Here is a 23,260-nt window from a genome sequence, read left to right on the forward strand (position 1 = left end):
AGGAGTCTTTTTAAGGAAGTCAGGCCTAATGTGACAAAATGGATTCTATCCATTATCCATTTTATCCTACTTTATCTTCTGTTAGGCACAGGGTCTCTGCTTTAATTCCTAGGTCCTTGATCCACTATGAGTTGAGTTTTGTCCACAGTGAGAGATAGGGGTTTAATTTCATTTTGTGTGTATGGATTTCCAGTTTTCCTAGCACCATTTGTTGAAGAGGCTATCTTTTCTTTAATATATGTTTTTGGCACCTTTGTCTAATATAAAATAACTGTAATTATGTGGGTTGGTCTCTGTGTTCTCTATTTTGCACCATTGGTCTACAAGTCTGTTTTGGTGCCAATATCATGCTGTTTTTGTTACTATTGCTCTGTAGTATAGTTTAAGGTCTGGTATAGTGATGCCACCTACTTCACCCTTCCTGCTAAGGATTGCTTTAGTTATTCTGGGTCTCTTATTTTTCCAGATGAATTTCATGACTGCTTTTTCTATTTCCATGAGGAATGTCATTGGGATTTTGATTGGAATTGCATTAAATCTATATAGTGCTTTTGGTAGTATGGTCATTTTGAAAATATTTATTCTGCCTATCCAGGAACAAGGTAGATCTTTCCATCTTCTAAGGTCTTCTTTAATTTCTTTCTTTAGCATTTTTAAAAAATATTTATTTTTTAGTTTTTTATGTGACACAATATCTTTATTTTCCTTTATGTGGTGCTGAGGATCGAACCCAGTGCCTTATGCATGCCAGGCAAGCACGCTACCACTTGAGCCACATCCCGAGTCCTCTTTAGCATTTTGTAATTTTCATTGTAGAGGTCTTTCACCTCTTTCGTTAAATTGATTCCCAGGTATTTTGTTTATTTTTTTTGTGACTATTGTAAAATGAGTAGTTTTCCTAGTTTCTCTTTCAGAGGATTTGTCACTGATGTACAGAAATGCTTTTGGTTTATGGGTGTTGATTTTATATCCTGCTACTTGGCTGAATTCATTTATTCTAGTTGTTTTCTGGTGGAATTTTTTGGGTCTTCTAGGTATACAATCATATCATCGGCAAATAGTGATAATTTGAATTCTTTTTCCTATCTGTATCCCTTTAATTTATTTTGTCTAATTGCTCTGGCTAGAGTTTCAAGAACTGTGTTAAATAGGAGTGATGAAAGAGGGCATCCCTGTCTTATTCCATTTTTTAGAAGGAATGCTTTCAGGTTTTCTTCATTTAGAATAATGTTGGCCTGGGGCTTAGCATAGATAGCTTTTATACTGTTGAGGTATGTTCCTGTTATCCCTAGTTTTTCTAGTGTTTTGAACATGAAGGGGTGCTGTATTTGTCAAATGCTTTTTCTGCATCTTTGAGATGATCATATGATTCTTATTTTTAAGTCTGTTGATGTGATGAATTACATTTATAGATTTCCATATGTTGATCCAACCTTGCATTCCTGGGATGAATCCCACTTGACCATGGTGCACTATCTTTTTGATATGATTTTGTGTTTGATTTGCCAGAATTTTATTGAGGATTTTTGTATCTATGTTTATTAGAGACATTGGTCTGAAGTTTTCTTTGATGTGTCTTTGTCTGGTTTTGGAATCAGGGTGTTATTGGCCTCATAGAATGAGTTTGGAAGTGTACTTTTGAATCATTTTTAAGAATACCTGTTTTAGGATTTGCCTATCATAATTCTCTTCCCTCGTTTTGAAACAGTGTGACTATGAAAATGTTCCAACAACCGTATTTACTCCTTTGGAATATGGTGCTTGCGGCCTTTCAGAAGAGAAGGCTGTAGAGAAATTTGGGGAGGAGAATATTGAGGTAAGCTCTTCTTTTTTTCTTCATCTTGGACTAAGCTATACTACTTTTTTTCATCAAAATTTTAAAGTAATTTCAAGTATACACAAAAGTTTAAAAATAATGCCAAGAACTTCCTTATAGCTATTGTCTAGACTCAATTATTATTACATTTTGTTCATTTATTTTATAAACTTTCATATTCTCTTGCTCTTTGTGTATATGTATTATTTCCTCTGAGCCATTTTGGAGTAAATTGAATGCTACTTTTTATCCTTTGATATTTCAGTGTATTTGTAATGAACAAGGGTGAACCACATTTATTTATTTTTAATTATTGAAATATGAGAAATACAGCAAAGTGAAAACAAAAAAAACGTTTTCTTGCTTTGACCTATGTAATGATTGCTATTTTAGCATTACTGTCTGATCTATATTAATTTCACCACTCACCTTTTATCATGTAGTAAAGACATTGTATATGAAATATAACTTTTTTAAAAATATTTTTTTAGTTGCCAATGGATTTTTCACTTTATTTGTTTGGTTATATGTGGTGCTGAGGATCGAACCCAGGGCCTCACACATGCCAGACAAGGGCTTTACTACTGAGCCACAACCCCAGTCCCTGTATATGACTTTTTAATATACACAAATAATACTACTTAAAAGGACTGCAGCATGCATTTAAATCACAGGGGAAAATCTTTCCAGTAAAACATTCTAAAAGAACAGATTTGGGAATAAAAGTCAACCTTATGATATAAAACCCTTTTTTTTTTTTCTTAAATACTTTTAAAGATGTTGATGGATCTTTATTTTATTCATTTATGAATATAATGTGGTGCTGAGAATTGAACCTAGTGCCCCACACATGCTAGGCAAGCACTCTACCACTGAGCCACAACTCCAGCCCATAAAAGCTTCTTTTAACTACTGACAATCCTTTATTTTATGCATGGATAGTAGCATGTAATATCTTGGTTTATTAGGAACACATTATTAACATTTTTTTCTGATTTTAAAAATAGTATAACTTCATTTATAGAAAGTTTGAAACAGCAAAAAGACTATATTTTAATTCATGAAGAAATGACTGCTATTAATATTTTTGCATATTTCCATCTAGACTATAAATATTTATACAGATTGAATATCCCTAATCTGAAATGGTTGGGATCAGATTTTTTTTTTTTCTCTTGCACATATATAATAAGATGTGGCTGGGATTGGACCCAAGAAATATGAAATCCACTTGTTTCAATTTATACACATAGTTTGAAGGTGTGGAATATTTTCCTCTTGGGCATCCTATCAGCACTCACATCCTCCGATTTTAGAGCATTTCAGATTTTAGATGAAGATTAGGGATGCTCATCCTCTATTGCATGTATGTGTGTATATGTATGTATTAATTTTGTGTGGGTGGGCGCATGTTAAGTTTTTCAAAGTATGATTAACTGTTTTCTGTAATATATTAATAATAATATATGTCATGGACATTTTTGTCTGTCCTTCAATTTTCTAAAAACACCATTTTTAGAAATGTGTAATAATTTGAATTTTTAAGGGATGTCATACTTTAATTCGTTAAGTCCCTTTTGTTTAGATTGTTTATAGTTTTTCACAACTATAGATTAATGAATATCTTTATAATTCATTGTTTATTGTTCTTTTTTTTTTAAGGATAGATTACCTATCAAAGATATTTAAATTTTGAGGTTCTTAATAAATATTTTTATTTCTTCATAGACTTTTATGAAGAAAAACAAATATTTTTGTGTCAAAAGTAAGATGTTTGAGTTGAAATTTTGAAAAATATAAGGAAAATAGGAAATTTGTCATAGATTGTCTGTAACATAGCAATTGTTAGCAGTTTGGGGTAATGTTCTTAATCTTTTCCCTTCATAATTGTTGCGATACTGTACATTTAATTTTGCAACCTACATTTATTTAAAAAAATTAATCATGTCATCATAACCAATGTGCTTTTACAAGGATCACTAACTGTGTTTTGAACTGAGGCCCTAACAGTTGCAGGAGAAAAATCTATCTTTGAGTTATCTGTGAGTTAATCTCAGCAAGTATGTCTACCCTCCCTGCACCCTCAGGTGCTGTTAGTGATAATGCCATAAGAGGAAATGTCTTTTGGAAATATAAACATGGGATCTAGATGATTGTGATGATTATTTCTGGCTCCTTATTTGTTTCTTGTCCAAAGTTGTCATTCTTATGAGGTAAACAAACGATGTTGAGTTTTTTGAGTTAGTTTTTTAAAAATTAATTAATTGATTGATTTTAATCAGGTATATTGGTTAGTTTTTAATATAGGACAGTAGTTACATGACTTCTTTCATTTCCTATTTTCTTTATTTTTGTTTTTAGTTTAATTTATTTTGTTTATTTAGTTTTTTTTTGGTGGTACTGGGGATCGAACCCAGTGCCTTGCACATGATAGGCAAGCACTCTACCACTGAGCCACAACGCCAGCCCATCCTTTCCTATTTTTCTTTGTTACTATTACTTAAGGTTTACTTTGAGGTTGGATTATTATTAAGGGATGAATTTATTTCAAAAAATCCCTGAGTAGGGTGTGTCAAGTCATTTGCCTTTATACCATCTCCTGTGAATTCATGGATTTTATCATTTAATTAAACTCTTAATTATTAAAGAGCTTTTTCTTTCACCAGATCTGAAGTCTGCAAACTTGCTACTTAAGAAAGTTTAAATTGTGCCTATATCCTTTTAGGTTTACCATAGTTTCTTTTGGCCACTGGAATGGACAGTTCCATCAAGAGATAACAACAAATGTTATGCAAAAATAGTCTGTAATCTGAAAGACAATGTAAGTACAATTCTGAATCCTTCTAATAATCTCATTTAGCTTTTAATATATGGTTGAATTTTTTAAGTCTGTATATATATTTTAGTTGTAAATGGACACAATAACTATTCTTATCTGGTGCTGAGGATTGAACCCAGTGCCTCAAACATGCTAAGTGAGAGTTCTATCACTGAGCCACAACACCAGCCCATATAGCTCTATTTTTATTACTGAGAACCTGAGATTTTACTGCTTGGCACCTCTAAAATTCAGGAGACAAAGGTTGATGAAGAAAAACAAGTTTATTCAAAGCTTGAGGAAGATAGAGGAGACCTTTTTGTCTTAAGTTTCTATCTTTGTGGAGCTCAGAGAAACAGGTTTTATAAGAGGGGAAGGTGATACACTGAGACAACAGGCAGGAACTGTACATGTGTAGACTTAACTAGGCTGTGCTAACCCAGGATGTTACAATTCATTTCCCTGTCACCTGGCCCAAGTCAGGGGGTTCTCAGTTTGCACTCTCAGCAGGAGATGCAGAAGAGCAGCTATGAAAAAGTTGCTTTTACTTTTAAAGTTGCTGTGCTTGATTTTGACCACATGCTGTGTAGGGCACTACTCTAGTGTCTCACCTGCAGTCCCCCAGCTGTGTGCTCACCCTCCATTGGCAGAGGCCTTGGCTCCACTGCCTGCACCAGTGCAGGGCCCTATACATAAGTAGCAGGCAATCAGTTCAGGGCAGGAAGGAGCCCAAGGAACAGCTTCTGTGTTTGTGTTTATAAGTGAGTAGCAATGAAGTCACTGACTATCTAGAAATAATGAACAAAAAAGAATAGAAATGATGCAGATTTGAGCCCCAGCAGCTGGCACCAGAGAAACCTGCCTTGGGAAGAGCCCTTAACTGAGGTCCGATTCGAGCTCTGCCTGGAGCCTCTGGTAGCTAAGCCTGTTGGCATACTCCCAGGCCTCGAAGAGTTTGTGTCTTTACAGAATGAGGGACTGAAAGCATCAGTGTTCTTCAAACTCTTGACTGCTGCCACACAGTAAGAAATGTATTTTACATGATAAACCAGGACACATGTATGTTCATACACATACTCTTTTAAGTATTGTACTAAATCATAGAAAATGGATAATTTTAACTTACCTGGCACATTGCCTTTAAACAAAATGCCCTCAGTAAAAATATAAATAATGCTAAGGAATCTATTCATTAAAAAGCCTAATAACCTCTATTTTTAATCTTGAGTTTTGAATAGATTTAAACCATGTGTCTTATATAGAAACTACTGCTCCAGACAGGGACATAATTGCAGATTTTTTTAATATTTATTTTTTAGTTGTAGTTGGACACAATACCTTTATCTTATTTACTTATTTTCATGTGGTGCTGAGGATCGAACCCAGGGCCTCACTTGTGCTATGCAAGCGCTTTACTGCTGAGCTACAACCCCAGCCCACAATTGCAGATTTTTTATTCTTTCTTTATTTTTTTTGCAGAACCTAGAGTTTTAGGAGATACTTCTTAGATTCTCTACAAAAGAGGTCATCATTGAGGCATTTAATAAAAAAGAATACTAGAATAATCCATAATGAATATGTCGTTGGCATAAAAATGATTGTATGTAGTTTTCTTTTTAGACATTTTATTAAAAGTTTGTTTATGTGTGCATACATTAGATATCCATTCTACTGCAGAGAAAAGATATGAAAAAAGCATGAGGTATTCTTCTTGGCAATGTCACCTCTCTTGGGTGAGCGAGACTTCAGTTGCATGGAGCAACATCAAGTTTCCTTCATGCCAAGCAAATCCATTTTAACTATGTGCAGTTGTTTTTTCCCCCTATTGTTATTTATTCTGGTAGCTTGCTTGTGTAATATGAAAAATAAGTTTCACTGCCAATAAACCTTCCTTACCTAAAGCAATTGAGGTCATAATATTTTCATGGACAAAGATACTAACAAAGAAGATCTATGTTGTTGCTCTTCTGTCATGAGCAAGCTGATGCAAAAGCATGCTTCTAGAACTTCTGACTGTCCTTGGGGCATGCTTTACTCATTTTGAGTCAGTCATCTGATTTTAGTGTCTAAATGTCCTTGATTTTTTTTTTTAATGTATCACTTTTTTCTATTGATTTTATTATTTTTTTAAATACACGACAACTGAATGTATTACAATTCTTATTACACATAGAGCACAATTTTTCTTATCTCTGTATATAAAGTATGTTCATGCCATGTCCTTGATTTTTAAATCTGCTAGTTTTTACGTATTTTAACATAGAATATGTATAAATATATGTAAAGACAGGGAAAGTGCCCACAGTTCAGAGTCATTGAACATTTTTGCCATATTTGCCATAATCACAGGTATTGTTTATAAATATCGTAGATTTATTGAACACTTAACTGTATCAGATACTAAAAGATCTGCATTAATAGGTATTAATTTATTAATATGTTTAATAAGTATTAGCTTTTTAATCCTTATATAATCCTATGGCGTATGCGCTGTTATTTCCTTCATTTTCTACTAGAGGAAACTGAAGCACATAAAATTTAAGTATTTATCTCATTAATAACAGAGTTGGAATTTAATTCCAGGCAAGGTAGAGTCCCTTTTAAGCCATCTCCTCCTCCTGTAGTCTTTTCAAAACTCCCCCAGAGGCACAGCTCTGAAGTCAGAGGGTCTCTCCTTTTTGTTTTTGTTCGTTCATAATGTTATGTTTTTATAAATGTCACACAGTGTTTTGTGGTTTTAGAATGTTATCTTCAGTAAATACAACCTGGTGCATTGTTTTTTGTTTTTTTTTTTTTTTATGTTTTTTAGTTGTATGTGGACACATTGCCTTTATTTTATTTTTATGTGGTGCTGAGGATCGAACCCAGTGCTTCACATGTGCCAAACAAGACTCTACCACTGAGCTACAATTTTTGCCTGCACGTTGTTTTTTAAATTTATGTTTATTTTTTGAAATCTTCCCATGTTATTACATGTAAATCTAGTGTATTTTAAGTTTTTTTAATAACTCACAACACAGATCTTCTTTATTCAACTTTGAACTCTTGATTGTCCAACACAGAATGTGTCATAGTACTTTGGCACTAAAGTGACCTTTCTGATTGTTGCCAGAGACTGGCTGAATAGTTCTGCACCCAGTTGAATGGCCTCAAGTGTTGTGAGGAAATGGGACTAGGTAGTTTAGCTTATTCAGGGTTGGCTCTTGAAAAACTGAGTACAGCAGTAGAATGCACCAGGTTTCTCTGCTCTTGGCAGAGGTAGCCTGAGTTTAGGATTTAGAATTTATCCAGAGTAATTCCCAAACAGGTAGCTCAGAGTTGCTAGACCTTTTCCTTTTGCTTTCAAAAGTATTTTCATACAGGAAGGGTCTTAACAGTATCTAATTGCTCTTTCTACTTCTTAAAACCTTAAATGATTTTTTTATTTTTAGTTTAAGTGACTGTTCTTGAGCCTCATGGTTACCAGAGATAGTTTATGTGACACTGAGATAGGGAACATGGGGTCCCCACCGCCTGTGTAATATCCTGTAAGTGTTCAGTGGTTCAGGAACTGCAGATGTCTTTGCTTTTTAGTTTTCCATCCTCCTCCTCAGGTCCTTGTCAGGCCGTCTTGTCTCTTCCTCCTGCTCAACGTGCACATCATGCTCCCCGTGGCGGCCCACACGAGGGAGTCTTGTGCCTAATCAGTTTGTAGTGCCCAACTTCAGCATGAGTCTGTGTCCATTTCTGACATGGGGTTTTTAGACTAGACCAGGGAAGTATTCAAGGCCAGATAGGAAAGGAAGGGGATAAAAATTAGCAGGCTTTTTTTACTTTATTATTATTTTTTTTATCTTAGGAACGTGTTGTGGGCTTTCATGTACTGGGCCCAAATGCTGGAGAAGTCACGCAGGGCTTCGCAGCTGCGCTCAAGTGTGGACTGACCAAGAGGCAGCTGGACAGCACGATTGGAATCCACCCCGTCTGTGCAGAGGTGGGTCAAGTACACTCTCTGAGCTGTTTAGAAGTGTACATCATTGCCAGCATGAGGAGCAGGCCTGGGACTCTGAACAGTGCTGTTCTCGGCTGCACCTGACCTACTTCTATATCTCCTGACCTTTGATAATGTTTGAGAGTACCTCAAAGGAAGGCCTTTCTCTCAAAATAATTTTTTTTTTTCAGATATTTATTACCAAACTGGAAATGTCTGTCATGCCTTTCAGTGTAAAAATTTTAAGAGAACAACTGATAAATATGGGCTTTTAAGCACTTACTTATAAAATCTTCTTAGGTTTTTTCATGGCAATCAGTTAATAATGCCATTCAAACTCCAAAGACCCTCTATCTTAGTGATCTGGGGTTACTTCAAGGCTAAACTAATATTGTCTATGCCTTTTGCTTTTGTTATCAAAACAATGAGATTAGAAAGTGATGGAACTGGAAATTGACCACCTAGGCCTCTGGGTGTCAGTGTTTCTTCACTGTAAGTGAGTGATCATCCAGGAGTTGAATGTAGTGAGTGATACTTCACAGGAACTGGCTGGGAGGTGGCAGTGTAGCTCTGGAGTTTAAAATCGCAGCTGTTGTCTGTGTACCCTAGCCAGTGGTATCCAGGGTGTGAATTGTGTGTACAAACATACACAATGGTGTGTGTGTGCATTAGTACCAGATTTCATTCAGCATCTGGAGGACTGGCCGGTTTCCATTCCTGATTGTACTCGCACAGCTGAACTTTTTGCTGAGTATGTGAAATGTCAGTTTTCAGACATGGAAAAGTATCTTGGCTTCGCCTTCCAGTTGGGAATGGTGTCCTACTCTAGATTAATAAGCACTTGGCTTGATTGGAAACAAAATATTAACATATTTAGAGATTAGGATATGATTTGTTATTGCTACAAAGGAAAAAAAAAAAACCCTAAGCATTCAAAAAACATAAAAACGGAAGAGTCTGGATTAATGCTCTGTAAGAATGTGTGATATATCTTTTATTCAGTGTTGACTCAGAGTAGGTACACGGGGAAGGAGCCAGTTAACTTTGCATTTTTGAGTGCATGCTAGTTTCCTAAGGCTACTGTAACACAGTGCAACTAACTGGTTGCTTGAAACAACTGACACAGGATCACAGTTTGGGAGACTGGAAATCTTGAATCAAGGTATCAGCAGGTCTGTGCTCCCTCTAAAGCATCTAGGGAACAATCAGATCCTTCCTTGCTTCTGTTAGCTTCCAGGAGTTGGCTTGGCGTTACTTGGCTTGCAGGTGCATTACTCTAGTCTCTGCCTCCAACTCTGCATGGCCTTATCTCTTTGTGTCTGTGTCCCAATTTCTTTCCTCTTACAAGGACACAGTCATTGAATTAGGGCCTACCCTAATCCAAAATGGCCTCACGTTATATTGCCAAGACCTGGTGTTTTTGTTTTGTTTTCTGTTTGTTTGTTTGGTAGATTGAACACAGGGACACTTGACCTCTGAGCCACATTCCCAGCCCTGTGTTGTATTTTATTTGGAGACAAGGTGTCACTGAGTTGCTTAGCACCTTGCTTTTTGCTGAGGCTGGCTTTGAACTCGTGATCCTCCTGCCTCAGCCTCCTAAACTTCTGGGATTACAGGCATGTGCCACCGTGCCTGGCAAGACCCTGTTTTTAAATAAGGTTACATTCACTGCTACAGGGGTGATCATATCTTTTAGAGGACAAAATTTAACCTGCAACTGTGAGGAAATCTAAAAATTAGTTGCCAGTCCAAGATCGTTGAGAGTTGCAACATTCATCCCCAGTATGGATGAATGAAGAGATTTCGCAGCTTGCATATAAGAGTGTCTGATTCCTGTTTGAATTCAGCTCCCAGTGGGCTGGTTGAAGGGCTGCTCGCACTGGACTTGCCTGCCTGCTTGTGTTGTTCTTGACCTGCAGCAGCGTGCACAGTATCATCTGGCAGTTGACTGCCAGCCAGGAGAAAGACTCAGTGAAGAGGCAGGAGGTCAGCCAAAGGCCTGTCCTTCTTGGTACCCAGCACATTTGCCGCTGGACACCTCCATCTGTCAGTGCTCTCAAGACTTTGAAGCCCGAAGACTGAATGTTCTGATAACTCTGCTAGCACTTGGATTTATTTTTTCCAAGTTCATGACTGATTGATAAGATAAAAAATGTTGGGTGATACTCATTCTGTGCACCTTTGTGTGAAGCCACATGTGGAGCACCCTGTTGGCATTGGGAACTGGCAGGGATTTGTGACGAGCTTAAGAGCAGGTGAGGCATGAGAGTGAAGTTCCCATTGTAATCCACGGTAAGACTCCAGGATCAGGGTGAACAATGCAGGGCACCCGAGTGGGCCATCTGCTTTCCATTCACAACACTTGTAACACAAGATGTTTGTGAGTGGGGTGGGGTGGGGTTTCTCACACCAAAGGCCAGTTCTCCAGACAACAGCTGGATCCTATGGTGTAATTCAGTTTGAGGCTAACTACCTGGAATTGGCATCAGGCCCCACAAGTTAAGGACTTTGTTTCACAAGACTGTCCCAACTTCAGATGCCAGTCTCAAGTCTAGGCCGTCCAGCTTTCCAGTCTCAGGGGTTCCCATGATCCTCTCCTAATAAATTGCTAGGCTCAAGGGACTCAGGAAGACAATTAACTTAACGTTACTGGTTTATTACAAGGGATGTAACTTAGGAAGAGCCACATGGAAGAGTGGTGTAAGCAAGGCAGGCTGGGGGAATGTGGAGCTTCCATGCCCTCTTTGAATGTGCCACCACCTGGCACCTTATGTTCAACCTGAAAGGTCTCTAGTCCTTTTGAGCTACTGTGGACAGTGGGCTGGAAGAGGCCCGTGTAGTAGCCAATCCAGTTATGTACTGTTAAAGGGGCAGATGAGAAAGGAGCCTAGCCAGACTAGGGAGGTGGCAGTGGGCATTGGATGGCTCTGGTGTGCTGGGATTGGGTGGACAGCACCTTCAGCTGGTTGGAAATGTGACGAGGGAGAAGCTGAGAAGGATTCAGGTTGGTGTCTTGAAGCAGCAAGAGTGCGCTTTGGGGGTAACCACTATGGCACCGGCGCCTGTGAGGGTGCCCCGTGCACACACTGTGTTCACTGTGTGTCAGCGTCCTTTGGCCTTTCACGAGGAGGGGAGGGTACCAGCTCTGCCTGACAGACAAGGAAACTAAAGACAGGACCTTACCCGTGGTCACCTTGCCCAGCAGTGGCACAGCTGGGATCCCACCCAGGCGGTCTCAGCTCCAGGCCCCATGCTGAGCAGTGATAGTCTACCTCCCTGGACTGTCCTGAAGTGTTTGACACTGAATTGAAAAACTGGAATGATTTCCTGGTGGCCACATGAGCATACTGTCAGGACACAGACGTGAGTTGTGGTCCCACTCAGCAAGTTCTTCTCTTTAAGACCTGGCCGTGTCTCTCAGCTTTTATTAGCTTCCACATGAAGTAAAATAGAGACTTATTTACAGAGTTTGCTGGAAGCCCTGAGGGCCAGGTGTCCGGGAGAGTCCTGGCATTTGGCCATGGCAGTAGCTGCATCTGTGAGGTGTTTCTTTCCCAGGGAACTTCACCGTGGGCGGTGGGGCTTGACTGAGAGGCCACACAGCGTTGGTGTGGAAGGTGGGAGGACTGCTGTTTTGAAGAAGCTCCTGGTGGTGTGCTCCTTTTTCACCCCTGGTTGTGAATTCTACTTGCTTAGAAATTAGAATTTGAAAAACCAAGCTTTTAGATCCTAACTATGGAAATCTTTTTTAAAGCTTCTTGATCTAGGGAAATGAATTTGATAGTTAGCTGATTCTTAGGGACTTTTTCTCTGTTAAACGCAGGATTCCAAATCGGGTAGTAACTGGATGGAGTCCAGGCGTGTCTGGGTGGGGAGTGCCGCTCTGGGTGCTACTGTCCACATAAGAAGGTGAAATGAAGAGGAAAGGCTTAGAAACTTAAAGAGCAGTTAGACAGTGTCTGATCTAATCAGAAGAAGTTGGGGGTTTGATTTTACATACCTTGTAAAATTTCAAGTTTTTATTGAATTTCACAAATGTTAGTTCATTGATGTAGTAGGAGTGCTACCTTTAAGAATTAAGAACTTGTCCTGAGCCAACTCGTCCTGAGCACTGTTCGGAATAGGCACAGCCCTCAGGCCAGCTTGGCAGCTTGGTATTGAACGAACTCCTCCCTGCCATTCTGATGACTCACCTGGGGAACTGGAGTGCCTTTGGCTCTGAGGAGTACTTACTTTCGGAAGTTGGCACATCCCTCAGTTGAGACTTTGCTCTTAGAGAAAGATAATTTCCACAAGGCCATCTGCCCATGGTTCTCTTGGGATGGAGGAGGAAGGAGGTGGAGAAGCTCCTTGTTTCGACTGGAATCTTTCTGGAGGAAGAGAGTCCATGCCTGCAGTGGCTCTGCCAGAGCATGAATCTGGGGACAGCAGGGTGGGGGTGATTTATTCTGGACTTTAAGCAGCAGTCCTTGAATAGGAAACTGATTACTTGTAATTTTAAGTGGTAATTCAGCTAATAAAGTTTCCTCTCATGGGAGACAGCAGCTCAGGAGGAAGAGTTTTTAAAAGACTCTTTTGAAATGTCTTAAAATGAATTTTAGTGCTGAACATCAAAAGTTCTAGGGTTGTAATAGCTTGATCCCTTTGTACAAGAGGGGGCCTCCTGGGGAGCCTTGTGAGGCCTTGGGAGTATGGGCTCAGCGTCCAGCAGCACTTGACCTGTGAGGCTCCTGCGTGTGGGGAGGCTGCTGCTGCTTGTTTTTTGTTTTTAATTTTGTTTTTAGGAAAATTTTAAAAGAGCCGAATCTTTTCATTTAGAGGGATCAATGATGACAGCTTGGCTTCCATCTTAATGTAAGTGTATCATCAGAAAGAAAAATAAATATAGCTCTTTTGTCATCTGCTCCCATTTTCTGATGGGTTTAGTTTTGTATGCAAATCTATTTTTATTTCTAAATCAATTCCTGAAAAATAGAACATTAGGTTGCAAATTCTCAAGTCTGAAATTTGTTTAAATGTATTCCCTTGCCCTTTGTAAAAATTGAGAACACATTTTAGATCCTGTTTTAAATTGTGCATAATATGGCCTTGCTAGCACAGCTATTTTCATTATCACATATTGTCTCCTAGTCCTCATCCATAGTCACACTTGTTTTAAACAAAAGGATTGTATTGGTTTTCAGAAGAGTTGCACTCCTTTACGGTGTCACCAGCATTCAGTGTAAGCACTGAAGAGAACGCTCCAGAATTCAGTCTGTTTTTTGTGTGAAAGGGGAATAGCTGTTTAAGGATTTTTACATACCTTTGTAAACAAGGGAGAGCCTTTTATTATAATATTATTATTTTGGATGCAAATTGTCCATATTTTCTTTAGGGTTCATATTGTAAGTATTTTAAGACAATAGCCTTAAATACTAAGGTCTGAATTTTTGGCAGTGCTGATGGTATATTAGTATATTGGAAGAAAAATAAAAGACTTTGTCTCTGCTCTAAAGCTAAAAGAAGCCAAGAGCATTTCTCAGTGCTGTTTTTCCTGTATATAAAAGTATTAGCCTCTTTCAGAAGTGTCTTTGATGCCAATACCAGTTGTTCTGATGCCCTTAATTTCCTGTGCTGTTTCCTCTTTGTCCTAAAAGCTTAAGAAACCAGTTGTTTTTCAGGTATCAGTAAAAGGGACAGTTGGTCAAAAAGTTTGTCCAGGTGTGCCATCAAGAAGGCAGGCACTGGGCTGGGGCTGGGGCTCAGTGGTGGAGCGCTTACCTGGCCCCTGCGAGGCACTGGGCTTGATCCTCAGCACCACAAAAATAAATAAGTAAAATAAAGGTATTATGTCCATTTACAACTAAAAAATATTAAAAACCAAAGGAACAGACCGTTGAAATAAACCAGCCCCAAAACGTCAAAGGCTTCTGCATAACAGAAGCTAATCCAAATGAAATGGGGAAGATTAAAAAAAAAAAAGGATGAAGATCAGTAGACAAAGGGGGACAAGAAGGAGGGAGAAGGGAAGGATTCGGGGAGGGGGAGGCAGGGAGTACACCTGACCTCGTGTTCCTGTGCACACACATGAATACACCGCATCCAGGAGACACTGAGGAAAACAAGCTGTAAGTAAATACCAGAAAGATCAGTGGAGTAGAGGGAAGGAAATGGAGTGAGTGGGAGGGAGAGGAAGGGGAAGTACCTGGGTCCGAATCAGAGCGAATTATGTTCCATGCTTCTATAATTATGTCAAAATAAGTTCTATTATTATGTAGAACAAAAAAGAACCAATTAAAAAAAAAATATCACAGGCCTTTTCCCAAGGAAGCCATGGCCTTCAGTCTTGGGAAGGCCCACTTGGCAGGACAGACGAACCCTGCAGAGTCTGAACAGTGTTAATGTTACAGTTTACATACGATTTGCGGGTCCCCCAAGGCCTCAAGTCTTGAAATTTAATCCCCATTGTGAGATATGAAGAAGTGGAAACATGAAGAGGGCGCACAGTTGTGCACTCCTATGATCCCGGCAGCTCAGGAGGCCGAGGCAGGAGGATTGTGGGTTCAAAGCCAGCCTCAGCAACTTAGCACCGCCCTAAGCAACTTAGTGAGACCCTGTCTCAAAATAAAAAATAAAAAGGGCTGGAGATATGGCTCAGTGTTTAAGTGCTTCTGGGTTCAATCCCTGGTGCCCAAAAAGTAAAAGGGGGATAGGTGGAGAGACTATGTAGACACACACACATGCTCGTGTCTCTTGCCATATGATGCCCTGTGCCTTATTGGGACTCTTCTAGAACAAAGGCCATCACCAGATGTTAGCCCTTGAGCCTCCAGAAGTTTGAGCTAAATAAGCCTCTTTTCTTTATAAAGTTAGCCAGCCTCAGGCATTTGATTATAGGAATGAACAACTACTATAGTTTCCCCTCTAGTTGAATTTTGCTTATGTGTTTTTTTCTCAAACCAGCTTGCTCAGTGAGATCAGAAAGATCTGGCTTGAAGTCTGAATTGTACTTCAAAACAAAATACATTTCTAAATTTGATTTGAGTGCAAAGCATTTTTAAATTTTCATGCCTGGGTATAGATATGAGCTTGAATGGTGAGTTCTTGTTTTTGCTTGTTAGATTGGTTTGTTCCCAGAAGCCAAGACATATTTCTTGTTGGTACTCTGTGGCCATCGTTGGTCAGGTGTGACTCAGGGTCAGGCTGATGGCGCAGTCTTCCTGATCCTTGTTGGCTCAGTGAAGGAGCCAGTGGCTACTCGGAAGTGATGTGTCCTTGGCTACAGCAGACCCACGGCCCCCACCTTGCCTTTCGACAGCGTGGGACTATAAATGGTGGAAGGCACTATATGTCTATTTTGTGAATTAACGAAAATCAAATAGAAGCATTTAATCAGAATTATAGGAATTTGAACCAGATGTCAGCATTAAGAGTTCAAATTTGACAGAAAAGAGGTAAAATAAATAAAATAGTTGATTACACATCAGCAGTAGTGGAGGTAAAAGAATTAGGAATCTCAAATGCATGATCTGAACTGCCAGGGAATGGTTTTGCCTGAGAAGAACCAGATCATGGCTTCCGTATTGGACATGTATCATCCAGGAAGAGGTGTTTGCTACGTCTCAGCTGAGAGGAGATGGCTGGAACTTGCAGATCATGTGCCCATCAGAGTGCCTGAGCTTACTGCAAGCACCCAGTGGGAAGAGCTGAGCAGGGCCCAGGCGCTGCCTCCTGGCCCTTTTCCTGTCACACATACATGGATGATGGTGACAGTTGTGTAGCACATTGGGGTGGACAGACCAGGCAGCTGGGATCTGCAGCCAGATAGCCAGAGGTTCTGGACACCTGAGTGCAGTGGGCCTTTCAGCACACCTGGGCTGTGACAGAGTGGCTGCAAGAGGAGGACACAGGAGGAGCGCTGTCATGGGAACAAGAGGAGGACTGGATGGTTAAAAGGTGTGTGAGGCCAACAGGAAATGCTACCGTGCTGCAGAGGGACTGCATAAAGTGAGGCCCACGAGTTGTCTGTCCCCTGCATTTGGCAGTGAAATGTGGGAGAGGGGGACTTGAGGGTGCAACCAGACTCCAAAGAAAAAGGGAGTGGTGGTAGAGCCCAGGCGGCAGCAGCTGAGATCACTGAGAGGAGGATGGAGACCTGCAGGTTGGAGGAGGGCTGTGGTGAGAAGGCGGCACCTGAGCCCTTTTGAAAGCCCAGGAGAAGTGCTGGGAAAGAGGTGTCCTGAGCAAGTCATGCCATTAACGTAGACCAGTACGCATGCGTCTTTCCAGTGTCGGGATTAATGAGTAACAATAAGGAACAATAAGTAATAAGTAACAATAATAAGCCCACACTACTTTTCATCGGTGGCGGTCACCGAATACTTGTGGGTCACCTGGTAGTCATAAGCTGGGCAGTCAGAGGTTCTTTTATCCCAATCTTAATTTCTAACACCTGTAACACTCAAGTCGCACACTTAACACAATTGCACATGTAGGTTACAGAAAGGCTAAGAAAGGGTTACAGTGGCCACGGGGGTTCAGGAGGCTGAACTGAGCAAGGGAGAGCAGACATGAGGCAGAGTCGCTCCAGGTGGTCAGACAGGAGTAGGAACCAGCAGAAGAACTTGTTTGGGCACAGAGCTGTCAGAGCACAGGAGCTTACTCTCGGACAAGGTCCAGACAGCAGCAAGTTCACAGTGTTAGCTTGAGGTGTCAGCTTTCGGGGGACGCATGGTTGTTACGGTGGGAGAAACCGTAGTCTTCTAAAACCCGAGGGCAGAGATCAGAGGTTCATCACTGGCGATTTTCTTGGGCAAGGCTTGTCAGGAGTGACCAGGTGATGGGGTCAGGGTGCCACCATGTCGCATCATGGGGTGCTCCTCCTCTTATGGGTCTTGAATGAGGGGGTTGCCTCATTGGTGGTCTGGTGGTTCAGTAAGTTTATGGGCCTGGTGTTTCTGATGTGTTTGATATTCCCACGCATCCATGTGCTCCTGATTAATGTGTAAGCTCACAGGGGGTCCTCTTATTAGCACAGTTTATTTAGCGGTCATGCCTTGTGGTTGTGCCAGGCGGATGGTGGTGGTTTACTTGTCCAAACAAGGTGTGGTGCCATCCCACTTCAGCACTTGAACTCAGAATGGAGTAGCTATGGCAGGCTACTGTTTTGCAAAATAGAGTAACAGAGGTTTGGGCTGCCGTGGTGTTAGATGTGAAGTGTCCCCAGAAGCTCACGTGTCAGACAATGCAGGCAGGTTCAGAGGTGAAGCGATTGGGTCACGAGAGTCTTAACCCAATCAGTGATTTAATACCCTCATGGGGGTTAACAGGGGTAACTAAAGGCAGGCAGGGTGTGGCTGGAGCAGAGCCGGTGGGCACTGGAGGTATGGTGTTGGTGTGTATTTTGTATCGGTCAAGTGGGAACCCGCCCCCCATTCCTGATGCGATGTCTTGAGCTGCTTGCCTCCTCCACACTCTCCACCATGATGCCCTGCTTTCCCTCGAGGCCTGAGGAGTGGAGCTGGCTGTCTGGACTGAGACCTCTGAAACCATGAGCCCCTAAATAAACTTTTCCTGCTTAAAATTGTTCTTATCAGGTCTTCTGTCACAGCAGTGGGAAAGCTGGCTAAAACTGGCACGGCCTGCTCTCCGTAAGACTGTGTGGATAAGTAAGGGGGTCGGGGCAGGTGATGACGGAACAAGGCCACTTCTGGCTGCTGTGGCGAAGGGAGGAAGGAAGTGTCACCAGAAGGGGCACATTGCAGGCGGGTCTTGGTGGGAAGGGCATCGGCACCTCCTTGCTACGTCCTCACTTTGTCTTAAAGGGGTTTTTGTAGTATAGCTCTGTGAGGGACAAAGTCACTCAAGTTTTATTTGTCTCAAAATGTCTTTATTGACTTTCTTCTTGGAAGGATATTGTTATTGACTTTGAAATTCTAGGTTGACATTTCCTCCCAGCTCTTTGAATCTGTTTTGGGCACCTGGGTTATATTGTCTTTCTCTGAAGAATGACAGATGGGTTTTCTTATGTTAGGCAGCTGTTAATGGGAGCCTGTTTTCAAGTTGGCCTAGAGCAACTTTTACTCCAGGGCTAGTAGTAAGTAGCCTTTCTCCTAAGGGGTGGCTTCCTGAGATCTCTGAGTGGCCCAGGGGCTCAGTGACCTTCTTGCCTGCAGGAAGACAACTGGAACCTCTACTGACCCCCATGAGCTTGGGTGGCAGTGGGGTTACAGCTCCTGGGTGGTGGCGTTCCTGGCCATGTGGGTCCTGTGTGCAGATTTCTGGAGGTAGGTGGCTCCCTTCTCTTGGGGACTGTGCCTCACAGCTTTCTGGCCACTGCATCCTCCCGGGATCTAGTCTGCCTTGTCTCTTCAAGCCCTGAGCTTCTGCTGTTCTTGCCCCCCACCCCCTCCCTTTTGCCAGGGTTAGGTTAATGGCTGCAGGTAGGAAGCCAAGCAGGTAAAAGGTTGCAGGTTTACCTTGTTTTTTCTTTAGGGATCACAGTCTGCCAACCGTTGTCCAGTGTCTAAAATGTCAGTTGCATATAGTTTTGGGGTTGCTTAAGAGAGAGAGCTGATCTGGTACCAACACTCCATTAGACCAGGAATGAAAGTCTATTTTTAGATGTTGAAGTATTATGTTCTTAAAAATCTTGGCTGCAGGGAAGTTTCCTACAGTTAGTGAAACTGCAGAAAGATGCTGTTGATGGTCTTCTGTGGCTTGATTTCTAGGTTGGGAACCCTCAGTGCGTTTCCTGCTCTGGTGTGCCACGGAAATCCCACTATATGCAACCACTTGGGGCTTCGGCTAAAAATGAGGTTCCTGAACCCTGCCCTGGGAAATCAGAATTTGTATAATTCTATGATTAGTATAATTAGAGTCAGTGTAATTTTCCTGCGTTCCAGGCAAAGTATGAGCAGCAGGATTCATTCGCTCACATTTGGGGACAGTTGTTCTGTGCAGGCAGTCATGAGCAGTAGCAGGTCAAAGTTGACTGCAGTCGTTAAGGCTCTAAGCCCACAACCACCCACTGTTTGCCAAGATCTGAAACAAAAGAGCTCATTGGCTATTGCATGGGACAAGGTTAGTTGGTTTAAGCACCTCAGAAGTCCAGCCAAGTTGAAGTCACCTGCCCTCTGAGCTCTTTGTGCAAGGAGACATTCCAAAATATCTCCACAGCGTGTTGCAAAGAGCACAGTGGCCACCGCTTGGATGGCCAGGAGGAGTTTGGGGGGTGACTTATGATGTCTTTCCTATTTAAGTAACCGACTTCTGCATGTAGCATGCTGCAATAATTGAATTGAATTTCCATTTAGTGGAAAATAGAATTAGAGCTATTTGTGATATGGGTGAGTTTTAGAAATACAGAGCCAAGAAAGTAGCAGAGTAGTATGTACAGCATCTTGCCACATGTGTGAGGTTTTTTGTTTTGTTTTTAACTACAAAAGAAGTGCACAGGAGTGATGAGCCATGGATTAGGGAAAGAGAAGAGGGCTGCAGTCCTCTGGGAGAGGCAGATGTGGGGCTGCCCAACAGCCTGGGCCCAGGGGTGCTGGTGATCGTGTTCTTCACTCCTGTTCCTGGGCCCCAGTATTGGTGATGGGTTTCTTTCAGAGTTGAGGGCCGCTGGGTAGCGGATTTGTTTTCCTCACACTCGTGCTGCCAAAATTCCCCATTTGATGTAACCTGTGTTGTTTTCACCTGGGTTTTAACGTGGTTTGCCTTCTCCCCTCTAGAGAATAGAGGTCACAGGGCTTCTCTGTTGCATTAAGTAGTCACGAGTCATTTCCAGTGCGTGTGGTGTTACCTGTCAAGTCCCTTGCTCAGGGGTCTGAACACAGCTGTGTCTTTTCTCCTGCAGGTGTTCACAACGCTGTCGGTGACCAAACGCTCTGGGGGCGACATCCTTCAGGCTGGCTGCTGAGGTTAAGCTCCCAGTGTGGACGCGCCTGCCAGGACTCCAAGCCACTGACTTGTTTCCTTGCCCAAATCCAAGGCAGTTTTCAGAAAGCTTCTTGGGCTCTTGGCACCTATTCAAGGTGCTGTGCTCACCATCACCCAAGGCCCCTTGGACCTCAGGGGTAGGAGGCGGTGAGTGGAGGCAGGCAGCGTCACACTGGGGCCACCATCACAGACTCGAAACTGAACTGGCAGTGCATCGGAGTGATGCGTCCATGAAGTCACCAGCCTCAAGCCCGAGTGGTGGGCGGTGATGGAACAGCTGTCAGATGAGTTCAACGTTGCCTTTACTGCGTGGTTTTCTTACACATTCTCAGCTGTCTAGCATTGATCATATGTTTTTTTTCTCCATAGGATTAATGATACTAGAGATGAAAAATATTAGCTATCAGTTTTTGTCCAAAGCAAGCCCTGACTAGAATATCCACAGTGTCCTGCTGCCTGAAAGGGGTGAGCTGGCTCGCTTGGAAACTACATAGGTTTGTCCCATGGAAGAGAACGTCCCTATGACCAAGATGTGTCTGTCTGAATGCCAAACTGGCTTGTTGAGCTGTGTCTCCTTTAAACACGTACAGCTGTGACCGCCCCTTCCCAGATTGGCTCTCATGGGCTACGTCACTGTTAAGTTCTGTGCAGGAAGAGGAATGGCCCACTTGAAGGAATGCTGCACTGTGTGGAACTGGGTGGTGGTTCCCACCATGGTCCTTGGGGGCGGTCGCACGCCCTGCAGAGAACAGTCACTGTCTTCCTTGCTTTTGCTTGTGTGTGTTGGTCTAAGTGAGCTGAGGCCATTTGCAAGGAAAAGGCTTCACTTGCTTAAAACTGTCTGGTGGGTTTAGCTTTTAGCTAAAAACACAAAACCCCACAGCTGTTTGTTGAGTGTGCGCGTATCTGTCCCTTTGGAAGAACTACATTCACAGGAAAGTAGGTCTTTCCACACTTTGGATTTAAGTCTGTGATAATTGATTTTTTAAGGAAGTTGTTAAAAACATAAGTTATTTAATTTTTGAACACAGGTGGATGTGAAGGATTTCATTTAAAAACCATGTGATTTTGATTTGTGTTGTGAACTGAACCTGGCGAGTCCTGGGAGTTGCCGGCTCTGTGCTGCGGCTGAGCGGCACTTCTCCACAGTGGGCGGAGGACGTGTGCTGGGGACATCAAGGCTCCTGCCGGCGGTTCTTGCAGCTCCCGTTGCATCCCCTCGGAGCCCTGCCTGTCCTTCTTACCTGTAGCACTGAGTGGTTGCTTCACGCACATTTCTGGCCACCTCAGGGAACCCCTGTGTCTGCCTGGCATCTGGTCAGCAGAACACTGGGCCCTGGCCCTGCCTCGTGCCTCTGTATGAAGAAAATGGGGAGGCAGCAGGGGGAGGGGAGCCGAGGTGTGTGTTCAATTTTATTTATTTACATTTTTAAATCCCCCCCAAGGCTGCCAACCCGAGATGAAGGAGCAGGCAGGTGAGGTGAGGGCACCTAATCATGTTGATTCTTCCAGGGGAACGGAGCGCTCCGCCCCGCGAGGATACATTTCATAGACTTGTTTAGATTGAGTTCATGGCCCAAAGTACTGTGACTCACTGAATTCCATGTATTTGTGTTACAAATCTTCTGGGAAAAAAAAAAACAATGTGAAACATTAAAAGGTGTTAATGACCCACTCGTCTTGTTGAGTGATGGCCTTGGGACTGTGGGGCACACCTCTCTGGCTCTGTGTTGAAGACGGTTAGGAACGAGCTGCTGAGCAGAAGCCCCGGCAAGGCCAGCCGTGAGCCGCAGTTCTCCACTGGTGATGGCACTGGTGACTGCCAGTTCCCTTGGTCCACTTGTCCCGATCTGACCCACCAGCCTTGGTCTTGAGGGAGACGAAGCTGCCCCACCCGCCGAGGCCCACTCTGCTATCCCAGTGCCTTGGACTCCAGGACTGCGACGCTCACTTGCCCCTCACATAGTGCCAGGAGGTGGCGTGTGACCTTTGCCTCCTTTCTGGACTGAGCAGATACCTATTTGGGGTATAAATAGACTCGTCACCATTCCCCAGCCCCTGGCAGTGCCCAGGCATGTAAGTATTCAATAAAGTTTACAAAGCTGCGGATTGTGTGCTCAGATCATTCACTCACATGCGTCAGTCAACCCCAGAAACCCCCATTTTATGCCAATGCTTAACAGATCTTTTCAAGGGGTGTTGTTTCCTTTCCACATGGGGTGACTGTGGGCTGCTGTCACCGCCACCCCAGCCCCCTACTGTACCGAGCCCCGTTTCCCTACCAGGTGGGAGTCTTCAGGGACCATTCCTGGGGGTTGTCATTTTCCACCTGCCACAGTGCTGTCTGCACTGCAGCCTGGTATGAGATGTTCCAACACCTGTCATTGCTGTGACCAAGACCTGATGACAACATTAGAGAAGGAAAAGTCTATTTGGTGCGCACGGTTTCAGAGAATCTGTCCCTAGACAGCCAACACCATTTAATCCCCATCTGTGGGTTAATGCACTGATGAGGTTAATGCTCTCGTGGCCCAACCATTTCACCTCTGAATTTTCTCGCATTATCATGAACTTTTGGGGGACACCTAACATCTAAACCAGAACTTCTAGCTGGTCTTCCCTCTGCCAGTTGACTTCTGATACACAGCCAGGATTTTGTGGCCCGGTCTTGCCTGCTTCAAGCCCCTGAGGTCTTGAAACACTGGGTCCATCGTCCCTCATCAGACGTTGGATC

The 23,260-nt window shown here is 42.5% G+C and overlaps 1 protein-coding gene across 5 annotated transcripts in view; it reads left to right on the forward strand.

Annotated features, from left to right (window-relative positions):
- Positions 1-22,631, forward strand: part of Txnrd1 (thioredoxin reductase 1) — a 235,910-nt gene extending 213,279 nt beyond the window's left edge. For all 5 annotated transcript variants that reach the window (XM_046429531.2, XM_046429532.2, XM_046429533.2 and 2 more), the window contains 4 exons: positions 1,709-1,816; positions 4,542-4,637; positions 8,473-8,607; positions 20,444-22,631. In XM_046429531.2, the coding sequence (XP_046285487.1) occupies positions 1,709-1,816; positions 4,542-4,637; positions 8,473-8,607; positions 20,444-20,506 (402 nt within the window). In that variant the 3' untranslated portion in view covers positions 20,507-22,631. The remainder of the gene's footprint in view (positions 1-1,708; positions 1,817-4,541; positions 4,638-8,472; positions 8,608-20,443) is intronic.
- The last annotated feature ends 629 nt before the right edge of the window (positions 22,632-23,260 follow it).

Source organism: Marmota monax, unplaced genomic scaffold, assembly GCF_021218885.2.
Source record: "Marmota monax isolate L192 unplaced genomic scaffold, Marmota_monax_Labrador192_F-V1.1 WCK01_AAM20220418_F8-fsc00051, whole genome shotgun sequence".
NCBI classification, from domain to species: domain Eukaryota; kingdom Metazoa; phylum Chordata; class Mammalia; order Rodentia; family Sciuridae; genus Marmota; species Marmota monax.